General features: G+C 41.8%; 3 protein-coding genes across 8 annotated transcripts in view; all 3 read right to left on the reverse strand.

Moving 5' to 3' along the window:
- setd5 (SET domain containing 5) overlaps positions 1-11,459 on the reverse strand; it is a 33,789-nt gene extending 22,330 nt beyond the window's left edge. For 2 of the 5 annotated variants that reach the window (XM_083971767.1, XM_083971762.1), the window contains exon 1: positions 11,046-11,459. The gene's annotated coding sequence lies outside the window, so the exon portion shown is untranslated. Of the gene's footprint in view, positions 1-5,050; positions 5,100-6,286; positions 6,373-8,104; positions 8,246-11,045 lie in introns of those variants that run through there. The other 3 variants (XM_083971763.1, XM_083971764.1, XM_083971765.1) reach the window with 3 other exon arrangements.
- A 1,804-nt stretch (positions 11,460-13,263) lies between these two features.
- LOC310986618 (putative peptidyl-tRNA hydrolase 2) lies at positions 13,264-22,416 on the reverse strand. Of its 2 annotated transcripts, XM_083972601.1 has the most exons (8): positions 22,404-22,416; positions 18,529-18,759; positions 17,682-17,795; positions 16,739-16,810; positions 16,553-16,627; positions 15,915-16,012; positions 15,345-15,459; positions 13,264-14,694 (listed from the first exon to the last, which is right to left on the reverse strand). In XM_083972601.1, the coding sequence occupies exons 3-8, from the start codon at positions 17,787-17,789 to the stop codon at positions 14,608-14,610; spliced, it is 555 nt and encodes a 184-aa protein (XP_083828727.1). In that variant the 5' UTR covers positions 17,790-17,795; positions 18,529-18,759; positions 22,404-22,416; the 3' UTR covers positions 13,264-14,607. The 2 variants fall into 2 exon arrangements, with proteins under 2 accessions (XP_083828727.1, XP_083828728.1); XM_083972602.1 differs by lacking the exon at positions 22,404-22,416 and having other exon boundaries at positions 18,607-18,759.
- Positions 20,602-23,325, reverse strand: part of plxnb1b (plexin b1b) — an 86,979-nt gene continuing 84,255 nt past the window's right edge. Inside the window, exon 39 of the mRNA XM_083972600.1 lies at positions 20,602-23,138. Within this exon, the coding sequence (XP_083828726.1) occupies positions 23,034-23,138 (105 nt within the window). The 3' untranslated portion in view covers positions 20,602-23,033. The remainder of the gene's footprint in view (positions 23,139-23,325) is intronic.

Consider the following 23,325-nt stretch of genomic DNA (forward strand, 5'->3'; position numbering starts at 1 on the left):
GAAGCGGACTGTCTACCCCTATATTGTTGCCAAAAAAGTAAAGATAAATACTACATACAAGGAACAGACACATTGTTTAACTGAACGACAACTGATAGCAAAGACAACCATCTGACTAATGAGGGTTTTTCCATTATCCATGTTGCCTTCTCTACCAGTAACTGAGTCTAATGAAGCCCAGTCATGTTAACGACCATGGGTGTTTACATGATTGTTTCAAAAGATCTCAGTTTCCACCTGTCCAGACCACAATGCAAACACAGTATTCTGTAATGTGGACACAGGACGTGTAAAGGTAGCAAAATATATGTATTTTAAGAAAACATACTGGTGTGGATGTAGCTTGATGCAATAAACGCATAATGGTAGTGACACACTGGAGCGCTCTGAGGACTGGAGCTGCATCCTCCATCAGCTGCCAGTGTTCACCGTTCAGCTCCAAAACTCCAGCATCTTGGAGAGTGATCACTATGCGATTCAATAGCACAGCGGTCACAGCCCAGCACTGCTCCAAAAGCCTTTCAAACATCAGAGCAGCAGACAGACACTGCTCCATCTTGTTTTCCTGGACTGCCTGTTGCCTGTGACCTATTTGTCTACTGTACCTAAGTAGTGATGGTGCTATTGCTGGACTGACTCCCCAGCTTCCCGGCCGTACAATCAAACCGGTGCACACACAGTACTGGGAAATCCATTATTTTGTGTCATCATGAGCACAGGATAATACCGCACCAGCTAGCATCACGTCTGCAATGCCTCATTCAACTTTTCTGCCAAATGTCAAAAGCCAGTTAAAGTCAATGTAGTGGCGTGTAACTGTGATGTAACTGCAGTTAGTGCAGCAGCCCAAACTAGCTGAGCCTTTGGCCTGTTTTTCCTTTTGCTTGTACCACTTCTCAAAGCATCGAGTAACTGTGCTTCCTGAGGGGATGCAATGGGCTCGGTCAATGTAGTTCAGTAGCTAACAAAACCCCCCACTGTCAATCATGTTTAACAGCATCGTGTTTCCACCTTAAAGCAAATCCTCTGCTTTGTTGTCTCTGCAGCTTCTTCTAGCCAACACTGAGGTGCTATTTTTTGCCTTGCACTGTAACCATTGTATGCTGGCTTTTCAGGTTATACAACATTAACAATGTACTCGGGCTGTATTTGGGAAACGGCGATATTTACGTATCACATTGTGCTTTTCTACTGCGTAACACTCCCACACTGCACTACTTTTTGTCTTGCCACATATTTCTGCTTCCCTGCAATGTGACCACGTCATCTTCTGATGTGTTAGCTTGTGGTGAAACACGCACACTTGGTAAATTACATAGTATTTGAGCTCTCGAGAATTAGTTAATGAATTTTAATCAGCTAAATTTGACACTTAACTGATTAGCGGTTCATTATCGACGTCGCTGCTAGTGGGAAAGTCCATAGTAAGGAAGTGACAACTTTAAAAACACCTCAAGTAGCTACTCAGTCGGTACCTGGCTAAATGACATTACTGGGAAACCTGACACAATATCTTTTGTCCACATACTACTTTATCCTACATTCACCTTCAGTAAATAATTTAACATTATGGAGAAACAGTGGTAACTGTCAATCAATCACTATCAAACACTGGAGTAGCACACTCATCTGTTTTAAATATAAAGGCACAGCCGACAACCAGTTAGCATAGCTTAAAGAAACTGGAAAGTGGGGGGGGGGGGGATAGACAGCATGCTCTACTCCTATAAATCTGTGTTACTCCTGCTTTACGTCTGGTGAACAGAAAAAAAAAAAAACATGGAGCAGCAGCTGACACATACCACCAGTTATAGCAAATATGTTCAGAGCTGATCTTCCATCTTAGGAGAGCAATTCAATTTCAGCAATTGCTGATTGTAAATCTTCTGAGACTCTGCAGATGTTTCTTGTGAACAGCAAACTGTTTACTGTGCAAAATGTTCAAGTTTCACTTATTTGATAAGTGAAAGAAGGTCTAACACCTTGAAATACATACTTTTAATATACACAAGAGCAACACAATTAGCTCAAGAAGATCATATTTTCCATCACAAACTAATAAAAAAAACCTGCAAATGACTGCAAACATTTTTTTCTTCACAGCAAAAAAAATTGAAATATTGTGTGAAGTGCCACTCCCATTGAGGCAACCTTGCTGGTTTTTTTTGACTCATACTCTATTCATCAGCAGTTTGTTAACACTCCAGCTTGTTTACATTTCATTGCTGGCCTTATGGGTCGTTCAGACCAAAAGCGTCAAAAGACGCTCTTGACGCTCTTGACGCTTTTCCGCGACGCTGGTGGTCTGAACACCCTGGCGTTTTTGACGCGCGTCAAAGAAGTTGACGTCGGTTGTGGTTGGTTGAGTGGGGGACATCTACACTCTGATTGGTTGCCGCTGCTCCGCATCATCGCTCATTAGCATAAAGTTCAGGAGATTTCAACTTTCTCCTGACGCTCTCGCCGCCAAAACGCAACGCCAACGCCTTTGACGCTCTTCAACGCTCCTCGACGCTGGTTCTCATTGAAAATGAATGACTTCCGGCCACCGCGACGCTCTCGACGCTTTCAGTCTGAACGCACAGTTAGTGTGGCATGGCCGAAATGCAGTTGCAAAACTGTCTCCATCCAGAGAGGTATATGATTGTAATGGAATAATGAACACACTGTAACGTTTAGAGACAGTAATAGTACATAGTATGTAAAAATAAAAATATAATAGGTTGAATGATCAATCTCGACAAATTGAATTGATATCACGCATTTGAAAAGCAACAACTAACTTGCACTGCGGACCAAAAGAGGCACTCGAACACATAGGAAGCATCAGATCTTGTTACTCTGAACATGGATGCATACATTCATTGATTGTTACAACTTCAGATAACAACAAGAGACACCTTCCACCTTGAACTACAGTGAACCAATGACAGTCTCATTAACATAGATTCAGAGCCAGAAACACTGTGTCGGCTACTGCTACCTGTCAAATTACATCAACTTAATAAAATAGGTAACGGTGCTAACTGTTCTGATCCGTCTGGCTGAGTCTCCGACGTTCCCTCCTCAAATCATATTGATACTCTGCTGTTTCATCCGTCACTGAAACCTTGTTAGAGCATTAGCATTAGCACAACCACCAAAACTGCATCAGCTACTGCCAGTTACAAGTTAACAAGTGGCATAAACCTAAGACTACACTGCTCTGATACATCTACTTGAGTCTGACTCTGGCTGAGTCTCTCTGTGTTGATACTCCAACTGCTCACCTGTAGCAAGCAGTGGTGGTGGGCGGGGCATAAGGCCTGATCCAGTATTTTTGATGAGAAAGTAAAATAGATGAGCTGACACACATAGGTTTTTTTTTTGTTTTTTTCTTAGATGTCTGAACCCCATAATAAACAAAATATTACCCATTGTAAAAAAAAATATATATATATTATTTATCATAGTTTCAAACATGACTGGGGAGGAAGACATTTCACCCCCACTATGAGCAAGTAAACCCCCAAATTTCTACAAACTCCATCTCCGCTTCATTCTGACTCCGATGCGGTTTAGCTCCGTTGTCTTGAATGAGAGCGAATTGCTCCGGTGTGCACAACGGAGTCAGACCGAACGGAGACAGTATGTGGAAATTGGGGGTAACAACTGTTCATGTTTGTCATGCAACTGCAGCACAGTCTTTCTCCTTGTATATTCCACTGCAGTTTGCTGAATTTACTATGGTATGGTTATTTGACACTGTGTATTAAACACAATGAAAAAATAATGAGACACTTCCGTGTTTTTATACATAAAGAAAATATGGCCTAAGTATGAGCCTTGTTCATAGAGGGTTTAATCATCCTTTACAACTATTAGAAACACTATCTGACTGGTTGAATGCAGGCTGTCAATCATTCTCCAACATGGCGAATATTCAAGATGCCTTTCCCAAATAAAGCTTCAAGGAGACTGCCCGAAGGACACGTACATAAATATACAATTTGGGTTTGAAAAGCTCTCACGGTGTCCACCTGTGCCTCGCCAAACCTCCATAACACATCCAGTCCAGTGAGATTACAACAGCCCCCTCAGTCTGCCCCCGCACACATGCTTGCTGCACAAGGCAGGATATGAATATATCTGCCGTTCCCCAGCACTACGCAGGTCGAGCTGCACTCTGAGCTACAGCAGGAAGAAACTGAAGATGAAGAACAGGCGAATCAATAGGTGCTGGCTTTGAGACAAATGGGATATGTGGCCGGGGAGAAAGCAACGCTCGTTCGTTGTAGATCTTATTTCACACTCACCCAAACACATTTACAATATGAGCGAGGCAACAGACAGACGCACACACAAGAGACATTGTGTTGTCTTTGCATGGACTTTGTACTGAGCATTTGGTCATTCCATACTCTCTCTTCCTCATATGCCACAAATGGAAAGCGTACAGCTGGAACGAGACTTCGGTGTTTGCGTGCGTTTGTCAAAAAGGCAGCCTTCAGCAGAGGCATTTGAATAATGCATTGCCACGTTGATAATTTATACATTGTAATATAATTTACAATAGCTTGCCTTGTCATGGTGACATAACGGTTTGAGCGCAATCATGGATGAAAAGAAAAAAAACTAAGCAAGGAATGAAAAAGATGTGCAAGCATTCGCACAGGAAAAAACAGAAAAGGAAAACCATACTGCTGATAACAGCTCCTCAATCACTATCTAAACCAAAAACCATGTTCTTGTCGTCCTCAAATTGAGACTAAAACAATTACATGAAGCCCCATTAAGCTGCTTCGGACAAACCATTTCTCAGCCACAGTTGCAGAGCACAAGAATGGCCTGAAACAGATATGGCTGCTGCACAGCCAGCTGAAAACATTCCTGGAGCAAGCTGTGATCAGACCGAGGCACCAGCCAACTGTTCAGGCAACTGCACACAAATATAAACAGCAAAAGCTTAGTCTAAACAGGCCGGAGAATGCAGGGGCAAACAAGTGACGTGCAGAAACTAAATAAACACCTGGTACCACGGTAATAAACGTGTATGATATTGTATCGTCACCGGATGAGGCTTCAGTTCTAACAGCGATGTAGCTGTTGTCATGCTGAGTGGCTGAGCGTTCTGGGAGCGCAGCATGGCCCGCCATTAACACAACAATGTCCAGCTGCCTGAATGGACCCGGACCAGATCGGGGATGAGAGACACACAATGGAGAACAAAGGCCAAGAGAGTGCTGTAAGAGGAGTGGGGGAGAGAGCAGTTGACAGCAGGGCCAGCATGACACAAAATCAATCATCTGTTTCAGGGCAAACAAGCCAGCCACTGTCCGTTTGAGACTCAGTAAACGAGGGGAGAGAGAAAAAAAAGGAAAGGTGTAAGCAAAATACTGCTGCCTGTTTGGGCTTGACTACTTCTGTCTGAGCTGTTTCTGTTTCCTGTTGAGCTCTGAAGTCAAACTGAAAGGAGGATCCATCTGATGCAATGAATGGAATAAATTAACACTCATTCTCAAAACCTAACCAAGAGAGAGCTGAGGTGGGAGTTAAGAGCCAACCAAGACCTGTGTTTCTGTAAAGCTCACTGTGATGTTACATTTAAATTAACTTCACAGGCGCGTCAGTCTGTCCTCACAACGGCTGTATTCCCTGTAAGCCATTGTCTATTACCAAATGTGGAGAGGGATGATCTGCACGTAGTAGTCTAGCAGAGGCATGAAGCCCAAAAAAGCCATCTTGTTGTTCGATAAGCTCATGCTCTGGCATAATGTAAACCAGAGACACCCTCTGTCTCTCACCATGTGATCTCACTGCATGACAAAGACATCTACATGACATTTCCATTTCCATTTCCTCTTTTGGCCGACAGCCTTGTCCACAGCGATACAAGGGCTTGCCCTGTCTCTGCCTGACAATAACTTTTACAGTAGAGCACAGTATACGAGACAAGCTAATGTAAGATTGCAAGGTGTCTCAAAATATAAAAAACTAAGACTTGGCAACCATTTCAAACTGAGGTCAGGCTTTAACTGTCTCTCCCCTACTCTTCATAGCTAATGAAATTGATGTGATGAGCCAAAAAATGTCTTGAGGAAGTAAAAGCAATATTATGTGAGAGGTGCATGTGAGGCAAAGGGCAGGGGGAATCAGGGTGTGAATAAATAACAGCCAATCATGTAGGCAGAAACAAATCTGAGTCTAAAAGATTCACAGGCTCTGTTTCGATATCAATCCTGTTTTTAAAGAATGAGTGAATGGCTGTAGAAAAAAACTCAGTTTGCGTAAACAAACCGTAACTCACACTTCACTCTTCCCAACAGGTACCATTTGCTCAAGGTGACAGAGGAGGGCACCTAGAGAAGTTGTGGTTCTTGGGAGAATAATGAAGGAAAACCTAGCACCAGGCTACTCCCACCTCCCCTCTTTCCTTTTCTCTCTCTCTCTCCCTTTTCTTTTTTTTTTTTTTAGCACTGCTGCGCATTACAAAACTCTCTTGGTTTTTCCTCTGTCCTGCTCCCTATTTGCTCTCTCTCCCTACCTGACAACACCCTCAGAGCAAACACACTTGGAAATGTGCTTGTAGATTTTGCAATCCTGGTTTCACCTTACACTAAGCATTTGGATATTTTCACTTGATTGTTTGGTCTCCTCCACTGTGAGAAGGAGAGAGAGAGAGGGAGAGAGACAAAGTAAAGGACAGGAAAACTGAGGTGTTTAAGGTGTTATGTGGTGAGGACTAAAATGGCTACCTGCAGTTCAAAAGGCACAGAGACATAAAACTCTAAATATTTGTGAGAATTTAGTATAACAGGAAAGCAGGACAGGGAGAAAGGAAATGAAGGACAAAACATAAGGGTACAATATACCAAGAACAGGAGAGAGAGAGAGAGAGAGAGAGAGAGAAAGAGAGAGACAGGGAGCAGAGAGAGGGAAAGATTATTACGTAGATTGCCTGCCTCACCCCCTTTTGGCCTTGTTTTTTTCCCCCTGCCTCCTCCTCCTCCATTATTCTCCCAAGAAGCATTGCTTCTCGGCACAAAACAGAATTGCCCAGCACAGCCCACTGCAACACCGCTACCCCAGTGCCAAGAAAATGCTGCGCCCCATTGGAGCAGCTCCAGAGCTCCTGCACCAATAGGAACGCTCCGATGAAGCAGGCGTCAGAGCGACTTGTTTTTAACCCCATTGTGCAAGACAGAAGGCACACAGCAGCTAGCAGCTGCAGATGAGGAGCTAAAGAGAGGGGAAGGTACAGAGTGGAGGAGAGGAGAGGCAGCTCCGAGAGGAGAAACTGAGAAATCAAGTTACATGACATATGAATACTTTCCATACACTAAGAAGAGACTTAGGTGTTGGTAAATATGTTAATATGTGTTATGTAACATTTTTATACAACTTATTAAAAAGCAGTGCACATATTAACACTCGGACACAAATTTTACACGTCTTATCCTAATTTATGTGAAATTAATCTTTCTTCCTTCCATACAGGTGAAGAACCACAACACTGGCTTGGCACAACGCACACAAGGCCATATTAACATATCAATAGCTACACCTGCCCTCTGTGTAATGATGTGTCATCAGCATACAAATGAAAAGCAAAAAAAAAAAAACACAGGACAGGGCTTTCTCCCTCCTATTCCTCACAGCAACACCCGCTGCTGCCTCTCCCTCTCTCTTCTCAGAGCGTAGGCACTGAAACTGAATCCTGTCTTCTTCTTTTGGAAACAGGCCAACATCCAACTTCACTCCCTCTTGTACGAGTACATACTCAGGTTAAAATTCTGTACATAGCGTGATTCAGACTCATCAGAAAACAAAGCTCAGCCATTCGAGTGCTGTTTTCAAGGGCACGTCACCTGACAATCACATTCTTCTGGTATGTCATCACTGTGTGAATATGAAAGAGGCTGACTATATTTCCTTAGTAAATAGAAAACTGGGCCAAGCTAACCTCACATGCCTGCTTATTCTTCACATCTCCAAAGTTTCAGTGACTCATAATGGGTGGAAAAAGAGGGCTCTGCATCTTGCAGACGGATACACACACACACACACACACACACAGCACTGAGCTAATCTTGAAGATAGTCCACTGTTTAAACTCGCCACTTACACACTTATCTCACTCCAGCGCTTACAAAACCCAACATGGCGGGTCAGTTCACGAGCAGCAACAAGCAGCCAAACAGTGCATGTTTTCATTTCCCACGGTGGCCTGATGAGTTGGGAACATCCACTATTGCGTCCTTGTCTGTGTTCCCATTCCCAATACTCTTTGCATTTCTTCCCCGTTTGTTGTGTACAAGTCTTTTTTTTCTCTGTTAGAGATCACAATGTTTGTTCAAGATAACAAGAAGGGTCAGGTCAAGGGGAGTGCTGCTGGAGAGGGCTCGTGTTTCCAATGGTTCTGAGTGGCCAAGTTTGCAAAGCTGCAGCCCACACAGTCTATTAAAAGATGTGAAACATATTCAGAGAATGTCAGTGACAACCAGTGAAAACAAGGCTCAGCACATTGCAATCTGGCTTCCAACGGGGCCTCCAAGATCAATCCGAATACTTGGCACTGCCTGAACACCTGTAATCTTTGTACTCTTAAAGCAAGGTCGACTACGGCACAGGAAAGAAAAAACACACTCTGACTCAAGGCTACGTGTACATTTTCTAAACACAAATAACAGTTAAGTAGGTGGAATTTCAACCAGGCTTGGTAGGAAATAAACTTATTAACAGGCAGCAAGACATCGAGCAATTCAACTTGAAACCAGATTCAGTTTAAACAGTAGATTTTCGAGTCAAGAGGGGGGGGAAATATGGGTGAATTTACAAGAAGTCAAACATAAACACAACTACAGGGAGATAAGTCACAAAACTGGTGGCGCATTTGGTGACCTAAACAAGTCTGAAACACTAAAATAAGGGCTGCTTTCTCTGTGCTTGCTGTGCCTATTGCTCAGGCCTTCTGCTGCTCCAGTCCTTCCCGGTGCAGCTGAGTTGAACACAGCTACTCGGGGGACAGTTAGTTAGGGCAGCCATTGTGCTCGGTAAAAAAAAAAAAACGGGAGGGTCCAAATATATTTCAAAGCTCACACAAAAACAAATCACAACATGGTGAGACACAGTTTAATCACTTGGTCTTATGCCAGTATCACTGTCAAGATATGATTGTCACAACTCAAGAGTTACCATGTCCTAATTTTTTCCACAACAACGTTATGATGAAACAGACTAGAGAAAATGACAAGTCATAGCTTAATCCTAAGAGCAGATGATCCCTGGAATGAGCTCATTATGTGTGTAAGTGAGATGGTTGCGTTTTCTCACACCCTAGACAATATCTGATTTATCTAAAGGGACGCAGTGGTGTTTAAAACATGAACAGATACAATGACTATAACTCAACTAACAACGGAACTTGTGATTACTACATTCCGGATCAACAATGCTGTTCGCGCTTGCTCACACGTCGAAATAAAAAATGGAGGCTAAAAAAGGAAACAAGAGCTCCCCTTCAAAAATACCACCCATATCTCTTAACCGCCACCGAGGCTGGGGGTTGGTAGGTGGTGGGGGGAGGTGAAGAACAGCAAGTCACTAACCAACAGATCTGGTTTTCTGATTGTTGAATCCCTCCAGCGGAAAATAACAAGGGAACAGGGAGAAAAAACACAACCGAGCTTTCTGCTTCGTTCATCCACACGATTCAGCAAAGTTACAAATGCATTAACGTGATGTCGCTCACCATGATGCAGACACCCTATTTTCTTTTAAATCTATCTGCCCAGATGTCCTCTGTTTAAAAAAAAAAAAAAAAAAAAGACTATCGGTTTGCAGATAAGTTTCCATGTGTGTACACGATGTGTATGCTGTTAAGTGCTGGCTGCAAATAAAGACACGATCGGCTGGAAAACATCCAAAAAGTTGGCTAAATAGCTAGTTTAGCATTTGTTGCCTATGGCTTTGGTTGACCAACACAGCAGCAGCAGCTGGTAGCTTAGCTAACACAACTCGAGTCGCCAATAATGATCGAAATGCAAAAGTCTTAAATCATGCAATAACTTTTAATACATCTCGACAGTTTCACGGGGTCAAAGCAACATTTAAGCTCTTAAAAGGGGGAAACGCGTAATGCAACAATTTGTTTTGATTTTTTAGTCCTAGCAAAACAAGTTTGGACATTACCCAACGCGGTCTAATTTTAAACTTCCGAGCCTAGTAGATGGACTCTTCAAGTCGGATAAACTTTCAATTTGTACCGATGATAATAATGCAGCACACACACGAATAAAGTTCCTATAATAATGTGCTGCTGTCTGGGCTACTGTGTCATGTTGGATGTGTTAAAAACCTCTGCAGAATCACACTATATTGATTAAACTTGTTCAACAAACCAGGATGTATTTAGGCCTGTTAATGCTCGAAAATTACACCAATTTGTAACTTATCGTTACGCTCGGCGAGGCAAAACATAGTCCCACTGATTAATAATAATGTAACAAGATAACGATAGCCAAGTGTGGCTGGGTTTATTCCTGAAAAAAGAAAACTGTGGGAAAAAAAACACACACACTGATGAAGACACCAACACCACCACACGAAAGGTTAGACGACTCAAAGCAGCTGAAAACATGGTGGGACATGGTTGCTTAATTAAAGTAATGTTATAACGATGGCCATTAACAAGCTTAGTAATGTGGTGGATTCCCAGACTAACAAGCTCGCTATCGAAAACAACACGAGGAGAGGAGATGACCAAAAAACCGTGGAAGACCAGTCCAGACACAGCCAAGAGCTACCCTTAAAGACAGACCATCAACACGGGGACATTTTACCCAGCCAAGGAGAGGCATCAGAAAGTGGAAAAGACTGTGGGACAACCAACTTGTTCTAATAAACTTAAGTGGACGCTAAGTAGTTAGCTAGCTAAGTTGGTTAGCTTCATCATAGCTATGTTTGGCTCACTGAAAACACGGTTAGTTTAGTGCCTGTAATTTACATTGCCTCATCAAATTATCGAGAGTAATGGTGATAATTATCAAAGATGTAAGGGCACTCACCTAAAGAGACATTCCAAAGTTGTGCAAACGAGGCAAAAATCATGTACAGGAGGAAGTCATTTGAGTATCCCCCAACATCAAATCCAACCAGACCAGTAGGCCCGTATCTCGGCCTCGGAGTCTCCTGTATCCTTTGCCCCTTAAAAGTAGCTCCCTCTCCAGGGGTAGGAAACAAACTTCTTTATGTGTCTCCAACGCAAAGGCGGAAAGTTAAATTCCCTGTCCTGTTCAGGTGCAGTGCATCCATGAAGTGGCTATTATAGATCCCCGGTGGATAAATCCATTTATTTTTGTGTATTGTATATTTACAGTCGCTATTTATAATGGGGGTATATGCTGCTCTATGTCATACAGGGCTCTGATTCTGTCTTGGGTCCTTACATTCGCAGAGGCGCCCATCCCCCTCCTCACCGGCATCGCGGGCTCCAGTGAAACTGACACACAACCACGCCACGGGGTTTCCCTGGCGACCGAGCAGGGGCTCTCTCCTTGGGGCGGCCCTTCTCGCCGCGAGGTCCCGCCTCTCGCCGCTGATTTGACAACAACGTGTCAGTCTTGTTATACAAGCGCCGTACATGTAACTCATTGGTGAATTACGGCATCGATTATTTGTCTTTGCGTCTGCTACGTAACGCGGCGGGCCAGGCTAGTCACTACTTTGAGGAGGGGTGTGAAAATTCAGTTCCATTATATGATGTGCGTTTTACTGATGGCATACACAGGAAAAGCGAGCTAAAAGAGAGTGGCCGGACTCGCGGGGACTTAATTTGACACCAAAACAGAGGATTTGTACCTTTAAAGTTTCGGGGAAATACTCGTTATTAAATTCAAATACCACGGAATTAATTTCGTTAGTGGGATTAATGTTTTTTTTCTTCTTTTTGTTGTTTAATTTGAGGGTTACATTCAGCTATCTACCGTGGAAGGAGCTCTGTTACCAATGCATAGTAGGAAGCGTTAGCTAGCCTACATGGGGTCTCTGGGGCCCAGTTCCAGGGACACCAGAGGCAGGGTTAGCCCGCCGGGTCAGCCCCACCTACCGGTATGTCAGATAAATGGAGGATGAGGTGTCGCTCTGGTAGCATCTGCTAAAGGGCTGGACAGGGGAAATTGACCAAAGGGCTCTTCTTCTTGGTCTCTCTACATCTACATAATACTGTGGTCCCTCCTACTTCTGTTCCCGCTTCCTAAAATCAGCCTCTTCCCACACTTCCTCACACAGAAATAGTGACAGACAACAAAAAAATACCACTACTGTGAGCAGCGGCTCGATAAAACTACAGAAAAAAAAACCAACAACAAAAAAAACCCAGGAGCTGCAATAAAGGAACCGTCGAAATAACTTGCATAACCTCACTGTGATGTTAGCATTCACCGAGAAACGAGACGCAGCCCTTATGTCTGGTTGGGGGGAAAAAAAGATATTTGCTTATACTTTACCACATATACATACACTGGATGTACAAACCCAGAGGTAATTTTCCAACTACATACATATAAAGAATGATTATTGCAATGTTGACTGTGATATTTATAAACAAGTGACACAATGACGCGATTGGTTTCTTGTCATGTCATGAGACTCGGGGGAGACTTTGGATTGGCTGTGGTGGTAAATGCCAACGTCATTTGTTGCAGAGGTCTGACGAGCGATGAGATAGACACCAGAATAAATCAAATGGCATTGCGGCTGCGGGGCCTACATCATATGAAAACTGACATTATAACATGTAGCTAACATATAACATGGGTATAACGCTGAGCTTTACACAACTGTAGACTATCACATGGAGTTAACACAATGATTATGTAATTTATATAGGCTATATTGTAGCTGGTATTACAGATGAGGTAATATAAACATAGTCTATCCAGTGCATTTCTATTTTGATGGGGTTTTTAATATACAAAGATCATAAACATTAATGTATGTTATCAGTGGTCGGTGGACCTGGCTAAACAACCAATGTCTTTCTGCCTGACATGTTATCAAACTTTACATTTAGGTATACGTTATACTTTTAGGTATCTTCGTGTTTTGCTCTTACTGTTTAGTTTAATATCAGAGCAAACGTAATAGGACAGGTTACAATTTTCCCAGCCGGACTACCATGGCAGGGAGTAGCCATGTTTCACAATGCTGCCTTTGTTACTGTGAAGTGAAACAGCAGTGTCATATGGCCAGCCCAAACCAAGCTCTGCAACATGGCAGCGTTTGACCCTCCCCCACACTGCTTTCATTGCCAGGACTCAGCAGTCAGGCAGGTGAAGAAAAAAAAGAAAAACACGACTCGAACTGCTTGTTACTTAATCTGGAGGCGTTTTAATTGTCTCCATAGTCTGAAGCACTCACACAAATGACTGTATGACACAAGAGGTATCAAAGTGTGGACACAATTGACATTACCTTGGGATTTCAATGATCTTTTCAAATACACATTTCATATTGCATGCATGACACTGCCACAACTTGTGTAACAAATAAAATCCTTGACATTAAGAGACGATTTCTGCAAGTGGCAGTTCATGCCCACAAATATTTGTTACCGAGAACAAAAGACACATAACATTCTTTGTGTATTAAGATAAGTGTGCAAGACTGTTCACGTCCACAACCATTGTCATACACGCAATCATTTGCATTCTCTCAATCTATAAGTTGACTCATCATTGTGATTTAGCCACCACAAGCAGTCGGAGTGCATAAAGTTAGAGATAAATCCAAAATTCATAATTTAGGACCTTTTCTTTTGCCAAAAGAGAAAAAAACAACAACAAATACAACAACGTCCAGTAATTGTCATATGGTTTAGGATAGCACACCACAGATTATATGGTTTATGGCTCAAACAGGTGTATGTATATAAAATGCAGCCATTTATCAGTAATAAGTGATGTTATTGGGTCTATAGGGTAGGGATCTTACAGAGAATAGTGGCTTACAGACACAAAATTATTTAGATGTCAAAAATATGTGTTGACGTGTTATTGTTTAATAGGTTACCCTTCACTCAGGAGTGGTGAATACAACAGGCAAATACTACATCTGCTATGGGTATAATTCTAATTACAGTATGTATCAGTCTACAATACATGGCCCCTTGAATAAGCAACTATAATAACATTGGTCTACTACCAAAACTATTTGACTTTGTCATATCTGAAACTGGACAATAAGAGGTGTTTGAAAAACAATTAAGTTTATAATAAGACTCTTAAGTGGCCTGTTTAGAAAAGAGAAAAGTCACCAGAACAAAATATTTCAACTGCCTTCGTCTTCATGCCTCATGAGGAACCGGTCTCTCTTCCCTCCTGCTCTCAAAGGCTGACAAAGCAGCTCATACAAAGAATGAAAGGGAAACAAATGGCCAAGAGTGTTTGTTTTGTGGAGCTGGGATGTCTTGTTTCCCCCTGGTTCTTCAGGTCTTTTTTTTTTTTCTTAAAAGGTTGTTACACTCTTGCATGCCAAGACTCTCCCCCCTGTAGCTGGGATATTTCTGCCCTCTGCTGGTTGCTTTGTGGCACTGCAGAGCCATGCCTTTCCACTGTGAGTTTGAGCCCCTCACAGCAACTTCAGACTCCCAGTGACATTGTTCACAACCTCCTCTTCGCCCATGATGGCCAGGACAGTGCGAGACCCAGCCTCCACCTGCCAGAAACACCAGGGGTTAGTTCAGTGCTGTACTCACCAAATCAAATATATATATATATATATATATATATATTATTTTTTTTAACCAAATATATTAAAGGTCCAGTGTGTAAAATGGGGGGAAAACCGTGACATCCAGCATTCAGATTCTAGATTGCAGCGCTCACTCGCACTCAACCCTCCCATCAGCAAAGTGACGCTGGCCTCCGAGGACAAAAAAACTTCACCACGACTGGGAGTGATGAGGTGAAGATCTAAACCATATTACGATATGTCTGCCGTTTCCTACTCCTTCTTCTTTCCTTCCGCCTTCTTCTTCATTGGTTTATTTATGAACGGGAAACTTGCAAAATATGCTCTCTGGCTGGCTGGATTTTCTGTTCAGGCTGCCGTACAAACATGGCGGTGCAAGATGGCGACGCTCTCTAAAGCAAGACCCTGTATATAGTATGTATGTAATTATAAGTCTATGAAAACCAAACAATTTTTATTTTATAGCAATTATACACATATACAAATGTATATTCAGATTTTGCCATTAAAGCTTGCCAATTATTACACACGGGACCTTTAATACTAAAAATGTGACAATGTTTATGAATGTTTTCCAGTACCCCAACAGACATTTAATACACAGTGTCCCTCACCTGGGTCATCCCTGCATCTTGGACCAGGTAAGTGGGCAAGCTGAGGCTCATGGCCAGGGCCTGCAGCTCCAGTAGATGAGCTACATTGGTACCCTGGACTACAACCTTCTTAGCTCTGTCAACACCATCCACAGATAGTTGTTTCAGTGATGTTAATCAAGACTTCATTATTTAGCAATATTAGAAAAAAAATACATACATATAGCAAGCACTGTTAGTACATTACCAGTTGTGCAATGCAAAAAATCATGAAAATACAGATCAGGGGTTTTGGCTCAGGTTCACATAAAACAACACAAAGGGGAGGGATGTGATCTGAGTGACTTTAACTACGGCACAATCATTATAAATGAATAAAACTTAAATTGCGAGAGCTGTGTGCAGTGCATGGATTCACTCAACTTCTCCCGTTCTCTCTCTTTCACTCACTCACACAGACAAACAGGTAGACAGGGTGATTAGAGGGAAATGAAAGTATGTGCATATTCAGTGTAAACCACTAAATTGAATTTACAGTGTGCCATGCCAACAAACAAATACATGATTTGTGCACATCTCATACTAACTTACCCACTGTGGTCCCACTTCCAGGCCATCTCCCTCCAGCTGTTCTTCTCCTGTAGAGCTTGGTACAAACCTACAGCAGCATGGCCAACCTGGGCTGCCACCTTCACCAACACACAGCAAGGAAAACACCTGAGCAACAAGCTGTTTTCAACCCTATTGAAATGGCCTACTTGGACCATTTCTGATCCAAATATGGCCACACCCTGAATACGGGGGGAAAGAAAACTGCACCAAAAACAATGGGTTTGGAAATTCAATCTGAAAATAAAACTTGCATGAACTCACTAACCTACAAATCCTTTGTACCTACAGACATCAAGGTTTTAAATTCTTCCCCAAATCGTAGATGAGCTGCCAGACAAATGAATTTCCCTATTTGTACGGTATTTGTGTGTAATAACAATCACTGTTTCAGTGTCAATTGTGAGCAAAGTCCTCTCCTTCGCTATTTTGAAATAATAAGAGTGAATAGCAGCTTTATGCCAATGTAAAACCAGAGATAGGGGTGAGTAATTGAAAGGGTAAGAGCCATAATGAATGATCTCAGGGAGTTCTTGCAGCAAATGTTAAAATCCCTTTCTTCATGATGGATCAAGCATTTTTACTCAGTAGTCAGCACATATTCATAAAACTAGGCTCACCTTTCCAACACCCATGGCAAGGTCCATGTTCACCACAAACACCATCTTGAACATCAGGTCATCATCCCCCTCCTCCTGTAGGTCACAGTGGACAAATGGAGACACTAAGATATGGTTTTGGACGAACTCCACAAGGTCTAATGTACCAAGGTGTACCTGTGGGGACTAAGGCTAGCTTATGGGCACCTCATTCTCCAGCTTGTTGAAGTAGTACATTGCCGCCTCTTCGGCAGACACGTTCCGAGTGTGTAGAAGTGCCTGCATGCAAGAGAAACAACAAAAAAGCCAGAGCAAAAGGAGTGAATATTTTATGTGGTCAAGTCTGCTACAATTTTGACATCAGATATTGAAAAAAAAGAGGAATACATTTATTCAAATCAAGCTTTTCTAATATAACTGGTTGACCCACACAGCTCAAATAATACAGGAGTGTTATCTGGGATATTGAATAGCTGGTTCTGAGCTGTTGAATACTGTAATAACAAGTTGTTATTCTGACCACTTGATTTTATTCTACAGTGGTATCAAAATTAAATATCTTAAAGTCAGGATCATGGATCATCTAACAGTTGATCTTGAGCCCGCTTGGTGCCAGAGGAGCAGAATCACCATGATAGTCTACAGCTGTACAAGCATGCTGGTAAAATTAATTTGAGGAGAATATAATGAGGTAATACTCTCCATGTGGCAGAGGTGAATTTCAATGTTTAGCATGGAGGCTGTTAAATGTTCACTCAAGAGTTCAGTGAAGGATGGCAATTGGAGTATTCACAGCTTGAGATGACAAGTGCCAATCATTCAAAGTGCAATTAGCACAACAACACAGGAATAGTTACCTTCCATGAAGCAAGATTGTAGGCAGGTTGGTGACATGCAATAAATGTGCACAATCAAACATTATTACATTTTGTATTTTTTTTTACTCCATTCACAGCTTTCAAATAAAAAAGCAACATTCATAATCATTACTGGATGTTAGGGTTTCCACTATATATATTTTAGTTGTGGCAGTTCGGGGTCCTGCTTGCTTCCACATCCTAAAAAAAAAAAAAATCCTAGAGGAAACACTGTAATGTAAATGTAGCCTAAATGCTGAAGTTAGCGCTGTAACAGGAGTGTACTGCCCCACCTGTTTGGCTGCCTCCTCTGGGATGTCCAGTTCTCTGAGCTGCTGCAGAAACACGGGGTTGACATCCTGGGAGTCTGACTGAGGACCTGACTGCTCTGATGGCTCCATTCTTGACTGCAAAAGAGGCCAACAATGACAATGACATGAAAAAACACCCTGCAGCAGCACTAACCCAAAATGCACAATGATACCAAACCAAATACACCACAAGGGGGAAAATATATATGTTTAGCCCTGTTGGTGATGCTTATATCATTTCTCCAGACTCCTTACTATTTACACGAATGGGTAGATGAGTTATTATGAGAAGTTTACAAATAAATGTAATGAATAGACTGCAATATGCCTGAAGAAGTTGTCTGTCTGTGCTGGCAAACGGCCTCAGTGTAACGTTACGTTTGAACTCGGACCGTTCACGTATTTTCACAGTAAGGCCGTATCAAAAATAGAATAACGCTTGTGCTGAGGGAAAGTGACGATAATAAAGTAATAACACGACACTCCCAGACAGATACAAAGTCATAAGTCTGACGCTAAGCTGTCAAAAGACATCGTTTCAATAAGCTAACTAGTTCTGCGCAAGCGACAGTTGTTAGCGTTGAGGCACCAAAACAATACGTCCAACGCTTAGCAACGGTAGCTGGCGTTAAAGCTGCAGGGCCTTTCCCATTGAGACTATCAACCATACATTGCTTCTTATGTGATGGTTAACGAATATTCAATGAAGCATTTCTTGTTCAACAGCTGTTAGAAAACTAGGTAGCATCAGCATTAGCCGCTAACGGGACTAGCTCCGGTGCAGCTAGTCGCCTGTGGTGGTGGTTAGCTTAACGTTAGCTTAGCTTACCTGCTCTGCGCAGCTAGCTCGGCAGAATGAATAACGGCGGAGACTCCCGGTGTTTCCACAAATCTTTTCAGTATTCACCCGTGATTAAAGATGCAGAGGGTTTCCCGTTTGATACACAACAATCAGCGTTAAGCCATCGGGAGCCTATTGTGTGTTGGGCGCGCGGCGCTGCAGATTTTCTGGTGATATTAATTACGTGGTGATGATGATATGCGCGTACACACACAGCGCCTACTTAACTCAGCCAGAAACGTGAGAGAGGACGTGGTAGGCACCAGACAGGTCTCTTGTTGGTTTAAACCTCCAATATCCGTCACTTATAATAAAAATGTAGTTCCCTTCATCGTGTGTAACAGTTAGTAGATGATTAATAAAATGTGGTTGAAATCCCCGTCAAACAGGGTTGGATAAAAAACAAAAACAACACACATAGTCTAATAGCAACAGTTAGAGCTCAAACTCACAATTGAAGAACGTGTCTGTGGTAAATGTGTGTTCATATTTACACTTTACACGATTACTTTATTTGTCACATAATATATTACATTCCAGAACATGTGCTTCAACTGGGAGCAGCAAAGTCTGGTAGCTCAGTTTTTACTCAACCTTTGCTTTATTTTTGTGATGGAAAACATAAAGAAAAACTCATAAAAACATTGTGTTTGGGGAAATAATTCGACTACACACTAGACTTTAAAAAAGAAGAAGCTGTATTTATATTTTCGACTGAAATAATAGGCTATCTGTATGTAGTAAATTATGATATTGTATTGCCAACTAGAATTTCAATAACAGATAGGCTATAAAGGATTTCCTGAAGTTTTGGCCCCTGCATAGCCTACAACAGAAAAAAAAATACAAAGATGCAATGATCATTTTAAATAATGTTGTAGCAAGTAATTGTGTTTCTGTGCTGAAGGAAAAACATACAGGAATCATTCAAACGTCCTTCCTAATTAAAGTTAAATGATTTAGGCTACTAGTTAATTGTAACAAAGGAAGAGTGAACGTTGGTCATATTCATATGTATGACTCAGCTGCTCACAAATAAAATACATGTAATCTAGTACAGGGGGAAAGAGTTTGTGCTTTAAATGTGGCAAATTGTATCTCTTCATGGGACACCTGCTCATTATGGAGCTGTGGCAGACAGAGTTCATCACCTTGTATCTCATCTTTGGGCTTTGGACACTGATGAAATTAGGTACAGTTTTCGACAGCTTACAGATTCAGATTTCCTCAGGGAAGAAATGTTAATCAAATAATCATCATTTGCAATCATTTCAAAAATGAAGGAAGTCATGACTATTTCTTCAGATGCATGTCAGACACAGCTTGGTCAATATCTCATTTATCTATCTGTGACAGTTTATACAAATTTAATTATATCTTAAATAACATCCATCTGTTGTTTCATGTTTAATCTAATTTGCTCCATGCATTCATTTCCACATTCACTAACATACACCAGGTACCTGACAAATACCAACCACTGGGGGATTGTGAAGTATCATCCATAGCAACGGGACAAACACACATACACATGTCCTCTCTCAGCTGAGGACTTCTCTTTGTTCCTGAATATCACCAAAATTAGATCATTTATGTAATTCTCTGATCTGGAGAAGGTTGTTTATGCATTCATCTCATCATGTCTTGATTACTTTAACTCCCTGTGCATGTGTCTCTTTGTTCCCCTAAACTCATACAAAATGCTGTGGCATGCTGGTTCCATAATGCACCCATTTTAGCTTAATTACATCAGTTCCCCATGTCTATTGGATCAATAAAAAAAAACAAAAAAAAAAACACTTTTAAGGCCAAACATGATGCTTGAGATTCTTGGATAAAACTAATCTGTGTCAAAGTTTCAGCTAAAAAACAGTGGTGAAACTGGAAGGAGGGTTTTTCTTCCATCTTCCAGTGAACAGGAAATGCAAAAATGATAATTCAAACAAAAACCATTTTGTAAACATGGCTTCAGGCGTTGACTGAGTGTTTTTAAACTTCTTAGAAAGAAAGACAGAGCACATCATTTTAAGAACACTTTATTACACCGGCATATGTGAGAATTTGCAGCCTTTCTTATTAAACATGTTAAACCACTAGTTACATTTTAAATCAGTATGATATTAACACACAAAATAAGAAACATCCTTTAAAACGGCTCCCTGCAGAGCCTCCTCTGTATTGCCCAAAAAAAAAAAAAAAAAGGTTTACAGCCTGATAACATTAAATCGTTTCCCTCAGGTGTCTTGTCTGTACCATCACTGAGCTTTCACAGCCATCTGACACTGACCGTGTGCAACAGGACAAACCATGTGCTGCGTCGTTGTGTGGTGATGAACCAGGGACACACTCTGATATGCTGTTTCTGGACCGACAGGGACGACACACAGAACTGACAACTGGTTTTGGGTATTAAACCTCATTATTTATTAAGCGGAGATGTGACTTTGTCTGTAGTATTGATGAACTTGAGAATTGAAGTTGGCACTGATTGTAATCGGATTCTCAGTCTTGTTCTCTTATAAATATTGTGCAAATTAAAACTAGAGCAGCCGTTTGTATTAAATCAACATCAAACTCTGTAGATTAAAAAAAAAAGAGAGATTTTCTTTTGAAAAATGTACATAAACTTAGTTCTAATCTTATTGTTTTTTGGTTTCCCGGTCAACATGGTTTCCTCTTGCATTCGCCTGAATACTTGTCAGTAACCGCTACCTAACCGCGACCTAAATTAAGCCTAACTCAAGTACAAAGGGTCATTCTATAGGAAACACTTTTAAAAAAGGAATCGAGACCAGCATTGACATATGTAAAACAACATCCAGCCCTTCTAACTCCTCAGTCTGTCAGTCTCTGTCATTTAAATAAGAAAAATATCAGCCAACATTAGCTTCTTTTTTTTTTTCCTTTAAGAGAATTCTCTGTGCTCCACACCAAAAAGCCGAACAGTGACCGGGTCGAATACGCCTACTGAACCAGTAGAAATAGAATCAATAGATAACCTGTAACAAAATCCCAGAGACCTTCAGCACGTGCAGCCACCTTGTGTTCAATACTTTATACCAACTTTGTACCACTGCATCGGTGTGGAGCAACTCTCGAACCACGCGGGTTCAACGCCAAAGAGGAATGTGAGAAAATGTACAAAATAGAAATACACAATAAAACACTACGACGCACACTAGATTTCCACTTCATTAATATGAGTTTCTTTATGGAAGGATATTTGTTTTTTCCTCTAACATCTTTCCAGTGACTTGTACACTATATACACATCCACATGAATAAGTAGAAAAGCAAGAAAGAGAAACAGAGTAACGTGTCAGTTAGTCTGGTTTTAAGTACCTTAAAATGCCCCAACAAGCAGGTTCTGAGCCAACTGTTGACAAAAGAAAGACATGTCTGAAATACCTGTGTGTATGTGTGTGTGTGTGTGTGTGTCATCCAGCAGGTGTTGCTGCATATTTATGAGTACAGATGTGAGCTGAGCTGCTGGACTGGTTGTCTCAGCTGAACAGAAACACACAGTAGTATTTTGTTTGTTTTGTTTTTTTTTAGTTGGGGCAAGAACGTAACATAACGAAGCGCGATGGTTGCAGCACACAGTGAGTGAGGTAGAGAGAGGCAGTGACACTAAGAAGTAAACACTGTTGAGACCAAGTTTCCTTCTGCGACTTGTGGAGATGTAACGTTGACGATCGATTCACTGTATTTTCAAAATACTGCTCCCTGCGACATGGGACCACCAGTTACTTGGAATACTACTCTGAACTAGTAACCAATGACATTAAGATGTAGTAGACCAACCAGGGCGATGTGGATAACTGTGTGCGCACAAACATACTCACAAATCACCATACACACACACACACACACAGCCAAAAAAATGTCTGATCATACAGCAGTGACAAGCACACAAGGCATAAGAGGTACTGCTTCATAAAATTGGCTTCAGAGGGAAAATAATGACATAAAATCCTACTTTAGGTTATAAGAGTCTTCAGATCTGTGGACCAGATGGTGCGTTGTACATGAGAGCTTCAAGTCCAGCACGGTTTGAACTGATAAAACCACAAGCAGCATGGCAGCAGGCCCGACTGCTGCCACTGTCTCTTTTACACACGCCCCCCTTCTGTCTTTGTCCAGGGGGTGTTTGATGTCCACGTGTTGTCCTGTCGCTACGTTTGGACTCACAGTGTCTGGACCGCACAACTGCATCCTTGGTGAACACCAAACGAGGACAAGAGGGTGCTGGGATACGTAGTCCAACCTTCTGATCTGACAAATGTTCCTTAAAAAAAATAAAAATAAAACCTCACAGCCTCTTGTTTCCCTCTGCTCTTCCTCTGGAAGAAGAGTGTGTGTTTTCAGTTCAACCTGCAGGCTGCAGGTTCGTTCGCTTGCCTCTCCACATATACACACACACACACACACACACAAACACCCCCCCCCGACTCTCTCTTTTTATCTGTTAACACCAGTGGCTGTTTCCTCTGTCACAAGTCGGTGACTTTATTCTCCACGGCGGCAGCGATCTGCTGCAGCCTGTAGCCGAGCTGCATCTTCTGGGCCGTGGGGTCCTCCTCCAGTGCCGTGATGATCTGATGAGAGGAGGACGAGTGGCGAGACAGGTTAGCCAACATTTAAAAGAGTGACAGTATCAGGTATCTACAGTGCTGTGCTTGAAACTTTGTGAACCCCTTGAGTAATTTAGAGTTTTCTGGGGTTTTTTAAGGTGATGATTCTCTTATTTCATCATCACCAGTTTTTATATGAAATGTCAGATTT

Source organism: Trachurus trachurus, assembly GCF_905171665.1.
Source record: "Trachurus trachurus genome assembly, chromosome: 5".
Lineage (NCBI taxonomy): Eukaryota > Metazoa > Chordata > Actinopteri > Carangiformes > Carangidae > Trachurus > Trachurus trachurus.